The sequence below is a fragment of the Hemitrygon akajei genome, chromosome 11 (genome assembly GCF_048418815.1).
Source record: "Hemitrygon akajei chromosome 11, sHemAka1.3, whole genome shotgun sequence".
Taxonomy (NCBI): Eukaryota; Metazoa; Chordata; class Chondrichthyes; order Myliobatiformes; family Dasyatidae; genus Hemitrygon; species Hemitrygon akajei.
In genome coordinates, this window is record NC_133134.1 from 6770993 (window position 1) to 6790040 (window position 19048).

The 19048-nt window shown below is 44.1% G+C and overlaps 2 protein-coding genes across 2 annotated transcripts in view; one reads left to right on the forward strand and one right to left on the reverse strand.

Annotated features, from left to right (window-relative positions):
* eif2ak1 (eukaryotic translation initiation factor 2-alpha kinase 1) overlaps positions 1-16073 on the forward strand; it is a 55573-nt gene extending 39500 nt beyond the window's left edge. Inside the window, exons 12-15 of the mRNA XM_073060157.1 lie at positions 11425-11542; positions 12107-12186; positions 13127-13357; positions 15297-16073. Coding sequence (XP_072916258.1) covers positions 11425-11542; positions 12107-12186; positions 13127-13357; positions 15297-15482 — 615 coding nt within the window. The 3' untranslated portion in view covers positions 15483-16073. The remainder of the gene's footprint in view (positions 1-11424; positions 11543-12106; positions 12187-13126; positions 13358-15296) is intronic.
* On the reverse strand, positions 596-6757 carry LOC140736317 (ankyrin repeat domain-containing protein 61-like). Its single transcript, XM_073062323.1, has 4 exons — positions 6483-6757; positions 4714-4756; positions 2827-2921; positions 596-1616 (listed from the first exon to the last, which is right to left on the reverse strand). The coding sequence occupies exons 1-4, from the start codon at positions 6692-6694 to the stop codon at positions 596-598; spliced, it is 1371 nt and encodes a 456-aa protein (XP_072918424.1). The 5' UTR covers positions 6695-6757.
* Positions 16074-19048: the final 2975 nt, after the last annotated feature.

The following is a 19048-nucleotide window of genomic DNA, read 5'->3' on the forward strand; positions in this document are numbered from 1 at the left end:
AGTACACTCCACACACCCACCACTCTTTGTGTTTAAAAAAAACAAACATCTACCTGTGGACATCTTCCCTGACCTTTCCTCCAGTCACCTTAAAATTGCTCCCCCTCATATTAGCCAGTTCCACCCTGGGGAGGGGTGGGGGGAAGCCTCTGGTTGTCCATTCCATCTATGCCCTTTTTATCATCTTATACACTTATGTCAAGTCACCTCTCATCCTCCTTCACTCCAAAGAGAGAAGCCCGAGCTCGTTCAGCCTTTCCTCATAAGACATGCTCTGTAATCCAGGGATCATCCTGGTAAATCTCCTCTGCACCCTCTCTAAAGTTTCCACATCCTTCCTATAATGAAGTGACCAGAACTGAACACAAAATACTAAGCAGCCTGATACCGAGGGCATGAGCAGGGGCAGGCCATCCGGCCCATCCTGTCTGTGCTTTCATCCAATGAGCTCCTTATGCTTTTAGATCCCTGAATGAGAAAATTGCCAGATGGAAAGATTCATAGCTGAGGCATATCTCTTTTTGAATGAGGGAAACTTAGTGAGGCATTTTTTATTTTTTTACAACTTAATGGGGTTTGGAGTAGAGGGCTGAGCTTAGAGGTGCAAGCCGCTGAGGCTGTTGTCGAGGCCAGCTGGGGCTCCCAGTTCATGCCGCTTGTCCAGGCCCTCTGCCCCCACCTCCTGCAGCCGCTCAGCGTACTCCTGGTAACTGTAGAGGAAGCTCCAGACTGAGTGTGGCAGGAGCTGCTGGGTCTGGCGGCGGCTGTAGACCCTGCGGACGGCTGCTCGGCAGAGGTCGTAGAGGGTGGGTGGTTGTCGGCACAGGGCCTGCAGGAACTCGCGGTGGCGGCGGAACTCGGGACCGCGGATGCCACTGGGCAGTGAGCCGCCGGCACCCGCGATGCGCAGCGGGCAGGAGAGGGCCAGCAGCTTGGCGAGCATGCGGCGGTGCCGCAGGTTCGGCCGGCGCTCCAGGAAGAGGGCGAGGGGCGACTCGCCAAGCTCGGTGCGGAGGCACAGGTCGGCGCCGTGCTCCAGCAGCAGGTCCACCAGCTCCTCCTGGCCGCCAAAGCAGGCCTCGTGGGTCGCCGACCTGCCCCGACAGTCGCTGGCATTCACGGCCGCGCCTGCCGCCAGCAGCGCCCGCACGCATTCCATGCCGACGCCCAGCCAGCGTCCCACCTTGCCCGAGGTAGCAGCCACAGCCAGCTGCAGTGGCGTGCAGCCGCTGGCCAACACCCGGGCGTCCAGCCTCGCCCCCTGGCCTAGCAGCTCCTCGGTCACCCTGGAATCCAGCAGGCAGCTGGCCATGTGCAGGGGGGTCATGCCATACTGGTCAGCGGCCTCCAGCTCGGCCCCGTGGCGAGCCAGCACGGCCACGGCCGACCAGACCCCGTAGCGGACGGCCAGGTGCAGCGGCGTATCCCGGCCCTCGGCACCTGTTGTGGCATTCACATCCACCCCTTGCTGGCACATCAGGTGGAGGCAGGTGGAGGCCCGGCTCTGCATGGCCGCCATGGCCTTTTCAATCTTCGTCTTGGGCACGGTGCAGCCCCGAGCAATGTTGGGCCAGTGCATGAGGGCATGGTGCAGCGAACTTCGACCCCTGGCATCCCTAGTAGACAAAGGAGGAGAGAGGGAGAGAGAGCCCGTGAGAAACCAATCGGTAGAAACTATATTTCTGTAGTAATTTGCACAACCAGTCTGCCAGGGAACAATCACTTAGACAGGACAAAGAAGTGGACAGGAAATATAATTGTGGACACTACCCACCCTGCCAACTATATTTTCCTAAAGCTCCCTCAGGCAGTTAATCTGACCAACCATGCCCACTCCCTCCCAAACATTGAGCACATCTGCATGAAATGTTGTTACAGGAAAGCAACATCCATCATCAAGGACCCCCAACTCCCAGGCCATGCTCTCCTCTCACTACTGCCATCATGAAGTAGGTATAAGAGCATCAGGACTTACACCACCAGGTTCAGGAACAGTTATTTCCCCTGAAACATCAGGGTTTTGAATCAGAGGGGATAACTTCACTTGTCCCATCATTGAAATGTTCCCACAGCCTAAGGACTCACTTTCAAGGACTTTTCATCTCATGTTGTCAATATTTATTGTTTATTTATTTTATTTCATATGGGCTCGATAGAGTGGATATGGAGAGGATGTTTCCTAAGACTGAAGAACACAGCCTCAGAATAGAGGGGCATCCTTTTCTTTGAATGGTGAACTTGTGGAATTTGTTGCCACAGGTGGCTGTGAAAACCGAATGTTTGGATATATTTAAGGCAGAGGCTGAAGATTTTTGATTGGCCAGGGCATGAAGGGATATGGGGAGAAGGCAGGAGAAGAGGCCGAGAAGGAAAATGCCATGATGAAATGGCGGAGCAGGCTTGATGGGCCAAATGGCCTAATTCTGCTACTTATGTTACTATTATTTTTCCTTCTTTTTGTATTTCCACAGTTCGTTGTTTCTGCACTCTGGTTGAACCTGTTGGTTGGTCTTTGATTGATTCTATAGATTTGCTGAGTATGTCCACAAGAAAGTGAACCTCAGGGTTGTATATAGTGACATGTATGTACTTTGATAACAAAGTTTACTTTAAATTTTAGTTCGCCACCACACTGCCCTCTGTTACCTCAGTCACTGCACTATGTCCTCTTTAAACCACTTTTTATAATACTGTTGACATTGTAAGTACATGCTGGTGTTTCTGTATATCTGTACTTTAACCTCTAACTTTATTTTATCTGTAATTCTCTATTCCATATAATAGTTGCTCAAAGGCAGAAGAGACACTCTCAATTGCCTCACTTACTTTGCCTCCAGATCAGCCTTGTGTCGAATCAAACATTCCAAGCTCCCCACTTTCCGATAGGTAGCAGCCAAGTGGATTGGTAGGATGGACAGTCCCTGAGGATGAGAAAGGTCAGATTATTGATGGAAAAGCCACAGATGCCAGAAATTTGAAATAAAAGCACAGTTGGGAATACTCAACAGACCAGGCAGCATCCTGTGAAGACAGAGAGTTGCTGCTTTTTGATATCGGAGTTGGAGAAGTGAGAAAACTAGTGTGTTTTCAGTTGCAGTGAGAGGAAAATCAATGGAACATGATCAGGAGACCAAGGTTGTCCACAAGACCATAAAACAAAAGAGCAGCATTAGACCCATTGTATCTGTTCTGCTATTCAATCATGACTGATTTATTTCCCCTCTCAACCCCACTCTCAGCCTTCTCCTCGTAATCTTTGATGCCTTTACTAATCAAGAATCTATCTGGCCTCCTCTTTAAATATACCTAATGACTTGGCCTTTGTAGCCATCGATTTAACCCTCACCGAACCACAGGATAATTTACAATGACCAATTAACCTACTAACTGGGACATCTTTGGCCAGTTAGTAGGTTGGTTCAACATCATAGCTGCCTGTGGCGATGACAGTGCAGCACAGAGATTCCCAACCTGGGGGAGTCCTAAAATAGATGGAGAATCCCTGGCTTAGCGGTTAGCCCAACTTTATTACAGCTCAGGACATCGGAGTTTGGAGTTCAATTCTGGCATCCTCTGTAAAAAAAAAACTTTGTACGTCCTTCCCATATTTGCGTGGGTTTCCTCTGGGTGCTCTGGTTTCCTCCTGTAGCCCAAAGATGTACCGGTTAGTAAGTTAATGAGTCATTGTAAATTGGTCTGTGATTAGGCTGGGCTTAAATTAGTGGGTTGCTGGGCAGAATGACTCTGTGGGCCGGAAGGGCCTGTTTCATCTGTATCTCTTAAATAAAAAAAAAGATCTTGTTCCAACTGTGCTGGTCTGAGAAACCACACAATGGGCTTCGTTACATGCTATTGTCAAATTCCCAATGAAAAATTCATCAGGTCACTTGTTATGGAAAAAGAGTACAAAATTAAAAAAATTTAGTAGAAATGAAACAAAACAGTGATACCTCTGCAACTATAATATTGGTTAAAATTTCATATCTTACACACTGTTGCAAAGAGGGTGATTTGCTACCATACAATCTAGTTACATCTGATGATAGAATGAGCCTAGGTCCCTCAGTCCTCTGGTCTGAACACTCAGGTATAATTACTAAAAGATAACAGCTCGAGCTGCAGGCTGTGGTGTGAGGAGCTGGCGCTGATTCTTCCACAATGCTGTGCCAGTCCCTATCTTTTGCCAGCACTCCCCCAGCAATGGATCCCCTTTTGTCTGCTAGCACTCCCCCAGTGATAAATCCCCTCATGGCTCGATGGGAGGAGGCTACCTGTAACGGATGTTTTTGATCCAAGATTCCTTCGAAAGTCAAGAAAGAGACTTAAAACTTGTTGCTTTATGATGGTTTGATTAAGGGCTAATAGAAAAAAGGGAACTGGGAGCAGGGAGAAGCAAGAAGCTATTTCGAGAAGGGAAAGATGCCAGGCCAAAGTGCTCAGCTATTTTGATAACATAGATTCAAATTTATAGATAACAATCAACCAATCAGATAGCCTCTTTTCAAATAATGCAATACCAAGAACATTCCAGGAAGAGACAACTGTAACCACCAGGGGACACATGGAACAACTACATATACATTCTGTGTCCACGAGGAAACATACTGAACTTGTGTCCCGAGGAAGGGTCTTGGCCCAAAGCATTGACTGTTTATTCATTTCCGTAGATGCTGCCCGACCTGCTCAGTTCCTCCAGCATTTTGTGAGTGTTGCCAGAGGCTGTTGTAAGAAATACAAGCAGGCATAAGTTGTTAAACTACAAAGGAAAATAACAATTGAACAGTCAAATCCAGCGCAGTGATATAGAAAGCCTTTGCCAGGCATATTTTAGGGTACAAATGACTTTATGCTTCCAAGAATTGCTTCTCTTGCTTTGGAATGGACAATGAACCCATGAACACTACCTCACTACTTTTGCTCTCTTTTTGCACTAAATAACTTTTTAATTTATATTTCACATTGTAATTTATAGTATATTTTACGTATTGCACTGCACTGCTGCCATCAAACAACAAATTTCATGACACGTCAATGATAATAAACCTGTTTCAGTTCTGACCACTTACAATGGGAATCAAGGATTATGGTTATTTATTGCTATTTATTTATATATGCATATGCATGGTTCGATGTCCATTGATCCAGTTTACAGTTACTATTGTATAGATTTGCTAAGTATGCCTGCAGAAAAGGAATGTGACATGTATGTACTTTGATAATAAATTTTATTTTGAATTTTGATATGGGATTAATGCAAGGAAGTGGCAGGAAGATGAGACAAAAACAGACATAGACCATGAGAAATAGGAGCAGAATTAAGGCATTTGGGTCATCAGATCTTCTCTGCCACACTCTGTCATGGGTGATTTGTTACTCCACTCAACCCTATTGTCCTGCCTTCTCCTAATCTTTGATGCCCTGACTAATCAAGAACCTGTCAACCGCCGCTTTAATATACCCAATGATTTGGCCTCCACAGCCATCTGTGGCGATGAATTCCATTGATTCACCACTCGCTCTAAAGAAAATCCTTTTCACCTCCGTTCTAAAGGGACGTTCCTCTATTCTGAGTCTGTGCCTTCTGATCCTAGATCTCCCCCACTACAGGAAACATCCTCTGCACATCTGTTCTAGCTAGGCCTTTCAATATTTGATAGGTTTCAATGAGTTTGGGCCCAGTGCCATCAAATGCTGCTCATACATTAACCCTTTCATTCACTGAGTCATTCTCTTGAACTTCCTCTGAACCTTCTCCAATACCAATTTGCTGAGTGCGGGCCAGTGGGACTAGGTGAGTGTAAGCATCGGCATGGACTAGAAGGGCCGAGATGGCCTGTTTCCGTGCTGTAATTGTTATATGGTTATATACCAGCACATCGTTTCTTGGGTAAGGGGCCCAAAACTGCTGACAATACTCCATGTGCGGTCTGAGCAATGCCTTAGGCGTGATCTTATGGGATGGAGAAGCAGGCAAGATGGGGCTAAGTGTCTTACTGTTGCTCATATTTCTTGTATCGACTCTCACCCACATCTCCACCCTCTCAATTATAGGGAAAATGCACAAAGCTTGTAGTCAGGCAGCATCAATGGAGAGAAATAAACAGTTGATATCTTGGGCCAAGACTCTTCATCAATACCCTCTATAGATGTCTGACTTGCTGAGTTCCTTCAGCATTTTGATGTGATGCTCAAGCTTTCCAGCATCTGCAGAGCGGGCAAGATGGAACCAATTGTGTGCACTGGCCTTTAACTGTTCTACTTGAGACTTTGGCTCGATTAGTTGGAGTGGATGAATTATTGATCTTGCTCTACAGGGAATATTTCTCTTGAGAATTGAGGTGTTCAACTCTGTCCTCAAACAAACTGGCAAAATTAGATTTATAGCTGTTAAGGGAGTTACAGATACTTGCACCATTCAGTCCCGTGTTGTGGAACAGTCTAATCCCACCTTCTAACAGCTGATCTGTAGCCATGTGGATCACAGCTCCTCAACTATGTATAAAACTTTAAGGGCACCGTTAGGATTTACCTGATTTTGATATATAGGTGCCAAGGTACAGTTTTTCCAGATGTTTATTGGCTCATTGACTGGATGTACTGTCAACAGATTTGTGATGCTCTCCTGGTCGTCCCTCATTATGGCATCGTGAAGCTTAGCGTGCAGATAATCAAACTTAGACTGGCATTCACACATTTTTGAAAATGAGGTTCTTCAGCAGTGCTTCTTTACAGAGTGAGCGTTCTGTCGAGGAATGATCTTGACTTGCAAGCTGTCCTTGCAAAAAACAACTCAAGAAAAATTTGGCCGCTGTCACTCGTGAGATTGGACTGAGATCCCCACAGTATTTCTTTTGCTTTGGTCTGTATGGGAAGTTTCCTGTTGGGAGTTGAATAAGCGCAATTTTGATTCATTTTGGGTTGTGATGGCAGCAGATTGTGACATCATGCTTAAGGTGGAATTCTTATTGCAACGTTACATTCTCGAGTGGAATTTCAGAATTTTGGCCATCCACATTGATCTGATAGCATTTCATAGTTCATTGTAAAAGTGCATAAATGTCACTGTCATGAGGTTAATTTTCTTGTGGGCATACTCATTAAATCCATAGTAGAATCAATGAAAGGCTGCACTACCTTGGGCATTCAACCAGTGTGCAAAAGACAACAAACTGCAGATACAAACAGAAAGAGATAATAATAAATAAAAAGGCAATAAATATTGAGAACATGAGATACAGAGTCCTTGAAAGTAAATGCATAGGTTGCAGGAACATTTCATAGAAACATAGAAAACCTACAGCACAATACAGACCCTTTGGCCCAAAAAGCTGTGCTGAACATGTCTCTACCTTAGAAATTACCTAGGGTTACCCATAGGCCTCAGGAGTCTCTTAAAAGACCCTGTCGTATCTGCCTCCACCACTGTCGCCGGCAGCCCATTCCATGCACTCACCACTCTTTGAGTAAAAAAAAACTTACCCCTGACATCTCCCCTGTACCTACTTCCAAGCACCTTAAAACTGTGCCCTCTTGTGCTAGCCGTTTTAGCCCAGGAAAAAAGCCTCTGACTATCCACACGATCAGTGCCTTATCTTATACACCTCTATCAAGTCACCTCTCATCCTCCATCGCTCTAAGGAGAAAAGACTGAGTTCACTCAACCTATTCTCATAAGGCATGCTCCCCATTTCAGACAACATCCCTGTAAATCTCCTCTGTGGTTTCTATGGTTTTCACATCCTTCCTGTTGTAGTGAGGTGACAAGAAGAAGAAGAAAGCCCTTAACTCTGAGTGGAGTCATTAGGACGCCATCGAGACGGCGTTTTTTTTAGCAGGCTTTCTTATTTTTACAAGGCCAAGTTGCTAGCTCAACGCTCAACCCAGCACGGATGGAAAGCCGGCTAGATTCGAACTTGGGTCCGGCGCTGATCCCACTATGCCACCAGCCAGCTCAGGTGAGCAGAACTGAGCACAGTACTCCAAGTGGGGTCTGACCAGGCTCCTGTATAGCTGCAACATTACCTCTCAGCTCTTAAGCTCAATCCCACGATTGATGAAGGCCACTGAACCTTCTTAACCAGAGTCAACTTGCGCAGCAGCTTTGAGTGTTATATGGACTCAGACCCCAAGATCCCTCTGATCCTCCACACTACCAAGAAAGAGTCTTACCATTAATGCTGTATTCTGCCATCATATTTTTTTCTTCATCAGAAGTTTTTCTTTTCTTCTTGACTAGATTTTCAACAGCCTTTGTACACCATGGTTCCTGTACCCTACCATCCTTTCCCTGTCTCACTGGAATGTACCTATGCAGAACTCCATACAAACATCCTGCAAACATTTGCCACATTTCTTCCGTACATTTCCCTGAGAACTTATGTTCCCAATTTATGCTTCCAAGTTTCTGCCTGATAGCCTCATATTACCCCTTGCTCCAATTAAACACTTTCCTAACTTGTCTGATCCTATCTCTCTCCAATGCTATGTTTAAGGAGATAGCGTTGTGATCACTATCTCCAAAATGCTGTCCCACTGAGAGAGCTGACACCTGACCAGGTTCATTTCCCAATACCAGATCAAGTACAGACTCTCCTTTTGTAGGCTTATCTACATATTGTGTCAAGAAACCTTCCTGAACACACCTAATAAACACCACCCCATCTAAACCCCTCGCTCTAGCGAGATGCCAATTGATATTTGTGAAATTAAAATCTTCCACCACGACAGCCCTGTTATTATTACACCTTTCCAGAATCTACCTCCCTATCTGCTCCTCGATGTCCTTGTTACTATTGGGCGGCCTATAAAAAAACACCCAGTAGAGTTATTGACCCCTTCCTGTTCCTAACCTCCACCCACAGAGACTCCGTAGACAATCCCTCCGTGACTTCCTCCTTTTCTGCAGCCATGACACTATCTCTGATTGACAGTGGCACACCCCCACCTCTTTTGCCTCCCTCCCTATCCCTTCTGAAACATCTAAAGCCTGGCACTCTAAGTAACCATTCCTGCCCCTGAGCCATCCAAGTCTCTGTAATGGCCACCACATCATTGCTCTAACATCATTTCAATGATGGGCAAGTGAAGTTATCCCCTTTGGTTCAAGAGCCTGATAGTCGAGGGGTAATAACTGTTCCCAAACCTGATGGTGTGAGTCCTGAGGCCCCTGCACCTTTTTTCTGATGGCTGCAGGGAGAAGAGAGCACGTCCTGGGTGGCTGGGGTCCCTGATGATGGAGGCTGCTTTCCTGTTCCATGTAGATATGCTCAATGGTTGGGAGGGCTTTACTTGTGATGGACTGGGACATATCCACTACTTTTTGAAGGATTTTCCATTCAAAGACGTTGGTGTTTCCAATCCAGGCCGTGATGCAGCGTGTCTATATAGTTTCCAAGTCTCCATTACAACGTCTATAGATGTTTATCGGAGTTTTAGATGTCATGCCAAGTCTTTGCAAACTCCTAATGAAGTAGAAGTGCTGCCGTGCTGTGATCCCACTGAGTTAGCAGTGTAGTAGTTATGGTGAAAAGGACACATTCTGTGGATGACTAAGTGAATTCATTATGTCCGTTAAAGATTAGCTTTATTTATCATACGTATATTGAAATACACAGTGAACTGCATCATTTGTGTCAATGGCCAACACAGTCCGAGGACGTACCTGCAAATGTTGCCACACTTCTGGTGCCTAACAACTTACTAACCCTAACCTGAATGTCTTCGGAATTTGGGAGGAAACCCATGCCGTCACTGGGAGACGTACCCTTCCAATTTATTGTCTGTCTGCACTGCGCTTTCATTGTAACTAGCACTTCACTTTGCATTTTGTTATTGTTTTACCTTGTTCTACCACAACACACTGTATTATTTGTATAGACGACAAGCAAAACAAAGTTTTCACTCTACCTCAGTGCATGTGAAAATAGCACTGGACAACTCTTTTTTCGAAAGTGTTGCCTCCTCAGAATTTAGTTTTATTTATGACAGACTGCTTGAAGCTGAATACAAATATAAGTTCAGACTACTTGTATCATGTAGGAATTTGGAGAAAGAAGAAACTAACTTTTATTGAACATAATACATTTAGATAAAATAAGATAACCTAAAACTTTATCTCGAAGGAAATTATTGTTGCAAGGTTGCCCAGTCAGAAATATATACTTTAAAATACAAAATGTAAGTATTGAGGTACGAAAAGAAATACATTAAAAAGTAAGAGTGCAAAGTACAGATGTGCAATGAAATCATATACTTAAAGAGGGGGAGTTGTAGAGTCTTATAGCCACAGGGAGAAAGGATCTCCTGTGGCGTTCAGTGGTGCACCTTCAATAGAATCAGTCTGTTACTATAGGTGCTCCTCTGTTTGTCCAGGATGTCATGGAGGGGGTGAGAGGGATTGTCCATAATGCTCTGTAGCTTCTGCAGCATTCTCCTGTCAGACACAACTACCAGGGAATCCAGTTCCACCTCCAGCACAGAACCAGCCTTCCTGATGAGCTTACTGATCTTCTTGGCGTCAGCTGCTCTCACCCTGCTGTCCCAGCAGACTCCAGCATGGAATAGAATGCTGGCCACCACTGAGTTGTAGAAGATCTGCAGCTTAGTACTGCAGATGTTGAATGACCAGAGCCTCCTCAAAGTACAGTTGACACTGTCCCTATGTTTTCAGTCCAGGTGAGTTCTCACATATTTATAGTCCAGATTGCTTAGTTGTAATAATTGCATAATGGTGCTGACGCTTTGAAGTAGTTCAACTAAGCTAAAAATGCTTTGTTGATGATTTTTGTTTTTTTTACTCAGTGTCTGAGGCTTCTCACTTAAGAGTCCAAACAATAATCAGGCAGCATTGATGGATTCCAGTTGCCCTGATACCGTTTCTCCATGACCGCAATGTCCTGGTGAAGCCTTTAATCATGGTCGTCACTGATTTGCAGGGAGGAGGTCTAAATGGGAATGCAGAAAATGAATCTTTAGTGCCATGTTGCACGGTTTTGTATGCTTGAAGCATGTTGGCAACCAGCTCTATGTAGTTTGGTGCTCTATAATTGCCAAGAAAATTTTCAGCAACACCATTGACTGCTTTCCATACGATTTTCTCCTGTTCCACTAGAAGTTCTTCGAATTAACTTTCATTGATGGTTTGTTTGAATTGTAGACCAATAAAAATGCCTTCCATAGTCTCTGCATCAGTTACTCTGACCTGAATTATGAATTGAAATTACAAATATAGGTGATTTTAGAAAACATGGTGTGCAACAGGGAAATTTCATGGTGATTTTCATGATCAGCAGCCCAAAATCCCTAAGGTACACCCAAATGTATTCAGGAAGGAAAATCCTTGTTGATTATATAGTTATGTTACATACAGCCTGCATTGTTCATGAATGTACTTGATAAATATACTCATACTATGTTCTATTAAAGCCGAGGAACATATTTCTTCATGCCCCTGACTGTCGTGTTCGGATTGGCGATTTTGGACTGGCCTGCAGTGACATCGTTGAGACATTGGATTCTTGGCCAGCCAAGACTGAAGAATCTAGTGAGTATTAGAGGTGGCAGACATGTGATGTTCAGAGAGTAGCTCACTTCCCTCTCTCTGCACTTCTGAGACCAGAACACAACTGGGGTGGCATGGTAACATCCAGTACAGGTGACTTTGGTTCAATTCCCGTCACTGCCTCTAAGGAGTTTGTATTTTCTCCCCCTGACCACATGGGTTTCCTCCGGGCGCTCCAGTTTCCTCTCACAGTCCAAAGACATGCCTGTTGGTAGGTTAATTGGTCATTGCGAGTTGTCCCGTGATCAGACTAGGATTAAATTGGGCGATTGCTGGGCGGTGTGGCTCGAAGGGTTGGAAGGGCCTGTTCTGCGCTGCATCTCAAAAAATAAAGGAAGTTGTAAGATTGAGATTAATTTCCTGCCCCAGAGTCAATGGACTAAATGGCCTAATTCTGCTCCCATGTCTTATGGTCTTAAGATGGTCCTGTAAACATGTCTGTTTTAGTAAGTATCTACCCAGTGCCCTAACATCTCTCAGGAAGGTTCAGTGTCACTTTTTGCTCTATTTTGTCACTGACCTTCTCTGTTTCCTGTTTTCACCCAGACTTGAAACACACTGCGGGAGTTGGAACCTCTCTATATGCTTCCCCAGAACAACTGAAAGGCTCTCACTATGATTTTAAGGTACACATTTTATGTTTAAAACATGATTCCTGTGTAATTGACCCCTTTATAATTCACTTATTCACCAAGCCAGCGTTCTGACCGTGGCATAGTCTAAACTGCTGCCTGATAGCACTAGCAACCTGGGTTCAATCCTGGCATCAGCACCTCTGAGATTTGTGTCTACGCTTTCTGAGGAGATTGAAACGTGCAAGGCTCCCAGTCCCCGTTCTCGTATCTTTCTCCAAGAGCATCATGGAGAATGTCCTGTCTGGCTGCTTCATTGTGTGGTATGGAATCTGCAAGGCAAGATCCCACAGAGGATGGTAAAAATTGTAGAGAGGATAATTGGGCATATACCAGGAGCATTGTAGACGAAGGGTCCAAAGCATTGTTGAGGATCCCTACCACCCTTCCCACAATCTCTTTGACCCACTACCGTTCGGAAGGAGGTTCAGGAACATCAGAACTAGGACTGCTAGACTGGGTAACAGCTTCCTCCCTCAGGCCGTGAGACTAATGAATACCTTACCACCACTGAGCTGTCATCAGTAGGACAGCGAGCTGTTTACTATTCACCTGTGCTGCGCACGACACGCACTTTGAATTGTATTTTATTAACTTACTAATGGTAACATTTTGCTCCATGTGCTGTGGGCGCCATTGTACCTTAGCGTTTAGTGCGATGCTATCACAGCTCAGAGCATCGGTGTTCAGAGTTTAATTACAACGCCATCTATAAGGTGTTGGGAAGGACCATGCTGTATCTGTAAATAAAACAAGATGTTTTGTGGATGCACTATTGTCTGGAGGAACATTGGTTCGTTTGGCTGAATGACAAGATGACAGTACAGCCGGACGACAATCAACTTGAACATAAATTTGATTAGCACAGACAGAGTGGTTGGTGTGACTGGACTATTGTGCTTTAACACCAGTATGTTTCTATCTGCTCTTTCAGTCAGATATGTATAGTGTTGGCATCATCTTATTGGAGCTCTTTCATCCCTTCGGAACTGTGATGGAAAGGACAAAGGTCATCACAGCGCTTCGGGAAGGCCACATTCCAGAGGACTTTACGCAACGGTGGCCTGTACAAGCCAAATACATAAAGCTGCTTACCAGCAAAGTTGCCTCCCACAGACCAAGTGCAGATGAGATGTTGGCCAGTGAGCTCTTCTGTCCTCTCATGGTAAGCTCTCCCTGAGCCTAACTATGCATATTGTCAGGATGGGCACCATGGTAATGTGGCATTTAACCGCGATGCTGTTACTGCTCAGGGCATCAGAGTTCAATTCTGGTACTCTCTGTAAGAAGTTTGTGCATCTTTCTGTGATCGTGTGGGCTTCCTCTGGGTGGTCCGGTTTCCTCCCACAGTCCAAAGATGTACTGGTTAGTAGGTTAATTGGTCACTGTAAATTGTCCAATTGATTAGGCTAGGGTTAAATTGGTGGGTTGCTGTAAGGTGCCGCTCATTGGGATGAGAAAGCCCGTTCCACAGTTTATATGAGTGAGGCAAAGGATGTGGTTGCGAGGGAAATGGAACAGCCATGATGATACAGCAGAACAGACTGGATGGGCTGAATGGCCTAATTCTGCTCCTATGTCTTATGATTTAAAAATAGAAAGATTGAAAAAAAAGTAAGATAGAATAGGGTGGGAGGGGTGTTTGGTTATGCCAGCTGCTTTCCAGAGGCAGCGGACAGAATCCATGGTTTCTGTGATGCAACGGGCTGTGTCCACAACTCTGCAGTTTCTTGTAGTCTTGAGCAGAGCAGTTGTCATACCATGCTGTGGTGGATCTGGATGGAATGCTTTCTGTGGTGCATCATAAAAATTGGTGAAGGTCAACTGGAACAAATTTATATAAACAATTTGGACAAATATGTATGAAGTTATAGTTAGTAAATCTGTCAATGATACTAAAATAGATGGTATTGTTGATAGTGTAGAACATCATGACAAATTACAGAGGAATCAATTTGTGAATTAAGGATTGGCACATGCTTCAATCCAGAACATTGTGAGGTATTACACTTTGGAGATCAAACCAGGGTAGGACTTGTACAGTGAATGGTAGCACTCTGAGAGTGTTGTAGAACTGAGAGTCCTTGGAATGGAAGTGCATAGTTCGTTAAAATCAGTGTTACAGTAAGATAGGGACACGAAGAAGGCTTTTGGCCACTAGCCTTCATCAGTCAGCGTACTTGAGTACAGGATTCGGGCCTGTTTCTGCGCTGTAGTGTTCTATGACTAAGTCTTTTCAAGAGTCTTTTAACAGGACAGGATGGAAGCTGTCACTGAAGCATAGAAAAGTACAACACAAAAACAGGCCCTTTGGCTCATCTAGACCATGCCTACTCCCATCAACCTGCAAGCCCACCGTAGCCCTCCCATCCGTGTATCTAAACTTCTCTTAAGCATTGAAATTAAGCTCACATGCACCACTTGTGCAGGCAATTTGTTCTACACTCTCATGACCCTTTGAATGAATAAGTTACCCTTCATGTTCTCTTTAGACTTTTCACCTTTCATCCTTAACCCATGACATCTGGTTGTAGTCCCACCCAACCTCAGTGGAAAAAGCCCGCTTGCATTTACCCTATCTATACCCCTCATAATTTTGTTTAACTCCATCAAATTTCTTCTCAATCTTCTATATTCCAAGGAATAAAGTTATAACCTATTCAATCTTTCCTTATAACTTGTGTCCTTCGGACTAGCAACATACTGTAAATTTTGTCTGTATTCTATTCAGCCTTATTTACATATTTCCTGGAAGTAGGTGACCAATACTGCACACAATACTCCAAATCAGGTCTCACCAGCATCTTAGACAACTTCAACAATACATCCCATCTCCTGTACTCAATACATTGATTTCTGAAGGCCAATGTGCCAGAAGCTGCCCTTTAGCCTGTTCATGCGTGTTCTCAAACTTTTGAATCTTCTGCCAGATGGAAGTGGGAGAGAACAACCAGGGTGGGTGGGACCTTCGATTACGTTGGCTGTTTTACCAAGGCAGTGAGAGGTATAGACAAAGGGGAGGCTGATTTTCGTGATACTTATGAAACTCAGTGCTATTTACTTTTATGCTTCACTGATTTTCATTCTCTCTCTCCTACCCACAGGTCACTCAGCTGCATGAGAAACTAGAACAGAAAGTCATGACCCAGGAACAAGAAATTAAGAGTCTACAGCAGAAAGTGATTGATCAGGAAGAAGAAATCAGACAGCTCACGGAACAAATAAAATTACTGCGAGGGAGAGAGGGAGCAGCTAATGATTTCCACACTTTCCCAGAGAAATTATCTTAGTTTGCTTTCTTCCCACTCAAATTTATTTGAATACCTCATGTGTAATGATGTATGTATGGTTTGAATGTATAGGTTTATTTAAATGGATTGTGAGTTGTGAAGGATGATGTATTAAATTTATTAATACATTATCAAGGGTATGCTCTCATTATTGCTATCTATGGCTGTATCCAGAGATACCGGCCACATGACAGATGCACTGCCACCTGGCTGGTTGGAGGACACACCACATGCCAATCAACATTTGGTCCCTCCCAACTAATCAATGCACACCTAAATTATTGGTCACCTTAACTGGATTATCTCGCCCAGCCCCATGCTTTAAAAGGTGAGACTTGCCCTTGGCTAGCCCTCTCTTACAGACCACTACATTGGAGGTAAGTGCATTGATTTATGCTTGGGAAGGTCTATCGTTTGTCCTGGTAAGGGAGCCGCAGCTATCCAAGGTCAAGGGGGATAGCTGTTGTAGTGCTCTTCCCTTGTTTTTTGTTTGTGTAACCGTACCCTGTCCCCACACCGCTTCCTGTGTATTGTAGTTGCTTGTGTTGACCCGACTTCCCCTTGTAAATAAATTCCTTATTATTAAAACTTTGTGTGTCCAGGCCTCTACTGTTGAGACTCAAAGAACCAGTTATATTCCATCACAACAATGGCTTTGTGGCTTAATGGTTTACTGGCATCTTTAAATCAGTTGCTCTGGGCAGATGGGGCTTGTTCGCCGTGGTTGGCGGTTCTGATCTCAAACCTCCACTGCTTTAAGACTGTACCCATTCATGGGGAGGGCTTCAGTAATTAACCCTGAGGAGAAACCCAGAACTGGACTCTCAAAGATGGTCCTAGGTTGAATTCAACACCAACTGGCAACTCCTGCTGGTACCAAACTGTATCAGTCTCTGCTTTTCCTTTGGATTCATCAGCTGCATGTATGGGGGAAGCCCGCTACATGGGTAACAGGTTGCTCTCTAAATCGTACTGCCCAGGCTGAGATATCTGACTTCAACTTAAGACAGTTAGGTCACAACATCCATTGGGTTGACCCCAACCAATGGAGAGCCACCACCACCAGTGGGTAGGTTGTGTGCCCCACTCTAGAGTTCGAAACACGAAGGACAGTATCTTAATGAATGCTGAGTTACTTTACAATAAAACTCTTGGATTAGACAATTCAAAGATGTTAGCATCAGCTGTGGTGCAGACGCAATTGGCAGCACTCAACTTCCCAGTCAGGTTTTGAGTCCAAGCCCCATTCCAGGGACTTAAGCACAAAATCTTGACTGAGTTATTGGAGAGCTGCTGCGAGTCAAAGGTGTTATCTTTAAGATGTTCAACCTTTCAACTAGAATTAATCATAAAAGTCCTAAGCCACTGTTCTGAATGGGGAAAATTCCTATGGCTGTATTTCTACTGATAAGAGATATCCACAGTAGCCTACCTAAAATGTACCTCTCAAACATCAACACCAAAATTGGCTATTGTCAATAAAAATTACTCTTTACATTTATTTCTTTCCCCAGCAGAGCACTGTAGGAAGAGATTTCATTTGTCAGAGACATCGATGTGTAAGGATTAGCTTTATCTGTCCTATCTATAGAAATTTGTCAAAGTTCTTGCAGAAATTCAGCATAACATCAAAAACTTCTATAGATGTGTTGTGGAGAGTATATTGACTGGCTGCATCATGACCTGGTATGGAAAACACCAATGCCTTTGAATGGAAAATCCTACAAAAAGTAGTGGATTCAGTCCAGTACATCACAGATAAAGCCCTCCCAACCATCTACATGAAATGCTGTCATGGGAAAGCAGTATCCATCATCAGAGATCCTCACCACCCATGCCTTGCTTTTTTCTTGCTGCTGCCATCAGGTAGAAGGTACAAGAGCCTCAGAACTCGCACCACCAGGTTCAAGAACAGTTACTACCTGACAACCATCAGGTTCTTGAACAGAAGGGGTTAACTACACTCACTTGTCCATTCATTGAGATGTTCCCACAACCAAAGATCTCACTTTAGGGACCCTTTATCTTGTTACTTATTACTCTTTGTTTATATTTGCATTTGCACAGTTGTCTTCTGCACTCTGGTTGATCTTTCATTGATCCTATTATAGTTACGTAACACCTTAGAAAAGGTTTCACTGCCAACGTAAAGGTCTTTCTGTAGAAGCAGTGTTTGGGTTATGGTTAGAGATAATGGGTGCTTTGTAATGTGAGCCATCCAGTGAAGGGAGTGTGTTTTAGTGTTGTGTGCCTGACACTGGGGTGTGCTGGGTCTTTCGTTCAGCGGGAGATGAAGGGAGAAGACGCTGCAGAGAAGAGGTCGTCACACTTGACCCGGATGGGGCTAAGATCCAACGAAGCCTGGGGAGATCGAAGGATTGGCGAAGGGGAAACCATGAGCTCCATCCAACTTGTGCGCATTAGACTTTTTCATCAAAATGGCCCCTTTTTTGGTTAAATTAAGAATTATAAAGCTGAATCGTTTAATCGTATGCGGTCTGTTATTTCACGGTACTTATTTCTAACAGGGTGATGAATCACGCAGCATCCACAGAAACGGGGTTTTGGGGTGGACTTGCACCACAATCTCACACATTTGGCGAGGCCAGGGATTGTCTTCCCTAAACTTATTCAGCTGACAGAATCAGAGTGTTTCAGTTACTATTGTATAAATTTGCTGAGTGCCCACAGGGAATGAATCTCAGGGTTGTACGTGGTGACATATATACACACTCTGATAATAAAATTTACTTTGAACTTTGATGTACATCAAACATGGTAAAATGTGCCATTTGCGTCGATGATGTGCTGGGGGCAGCCCACATGTGTCGCTGTGCTTCTGGCACAACTCACAAGCCCAAACTTCTATGTCTCAAATATGGGAGAAAACTGAAGAACATATGGAAATTGGAAGAATGTATGAACTCATTCCAGACAGCAGCAGAACCACTTGCAGTGGTTTGTCCCAGGTAAAGAATTCTTCCGAACCAAGTTCCCAAAATAATCTATTAAACTTAATCCTTCTACAGTTTAAAATTGAACCCAAGTGTGTACTGCTATATACCTTAAGATAATTACATCAAGGCACCTACAGGAGTGTTATACAAATTTCAGACCTACATAAATTGTTAAAAGTGCATTTGGTAAAAGATATGTTTTAAGGACAGTGATCCAGAAAGGTGGGGAATTAGAGAGGGAATTTTATAGCTTGACAACTTAAGACACTTCCAACACTGATGGAGTAATTATAAAATCCAGGATGTGCAAGGATTGGAGGAAAATAGGGATGGGACAGGAGTAAGACCAGTGATGAGATTTGAAAACAAGGGTCTGGACTTTAAAATGAAGCATATTAACCCAGATATATATACCCAAGGTGCCTAAGACTTTTGTAGTAAAATTATGTATTGCACAGTACTACTGTTGCCAAAAAAAATCATGAGAAATAAGTGATGATAAACCTGATTCTTATATGGGTCTCTATTGTGGACTGAGACAAAAAGGGGAATCATGTTTGGGGAAGGGAGTGGGAAGCACCAGAGAGAGATTCACTAAATGTTCACTAA

Bases quoted from the DNA above. Each gene is read 5' to 3' on its own strand.
- LOC140736317 (XM_073062323.1), bottom strand. From the start codon at position 6,694: ATGTGTGAATGCCAGTCTAAGTTTGATTATCTGCACGCTAAGCTTCAC. The intron at 4,757-6,482 runs GTGATCCACATG...TTTCCTTTGTAG, and splicing joins TTATACATAGTTGAGGAGCT to TTTAACAACTTATGCCTGCT. The intron at 1,617-2,826 runs GTAAGTGAGGCA...TTTGTCTACTAG, and splicing joins AAGGCTGATCTGGAGGCAAA to GGATGCCAGGGGTCGAAGTT.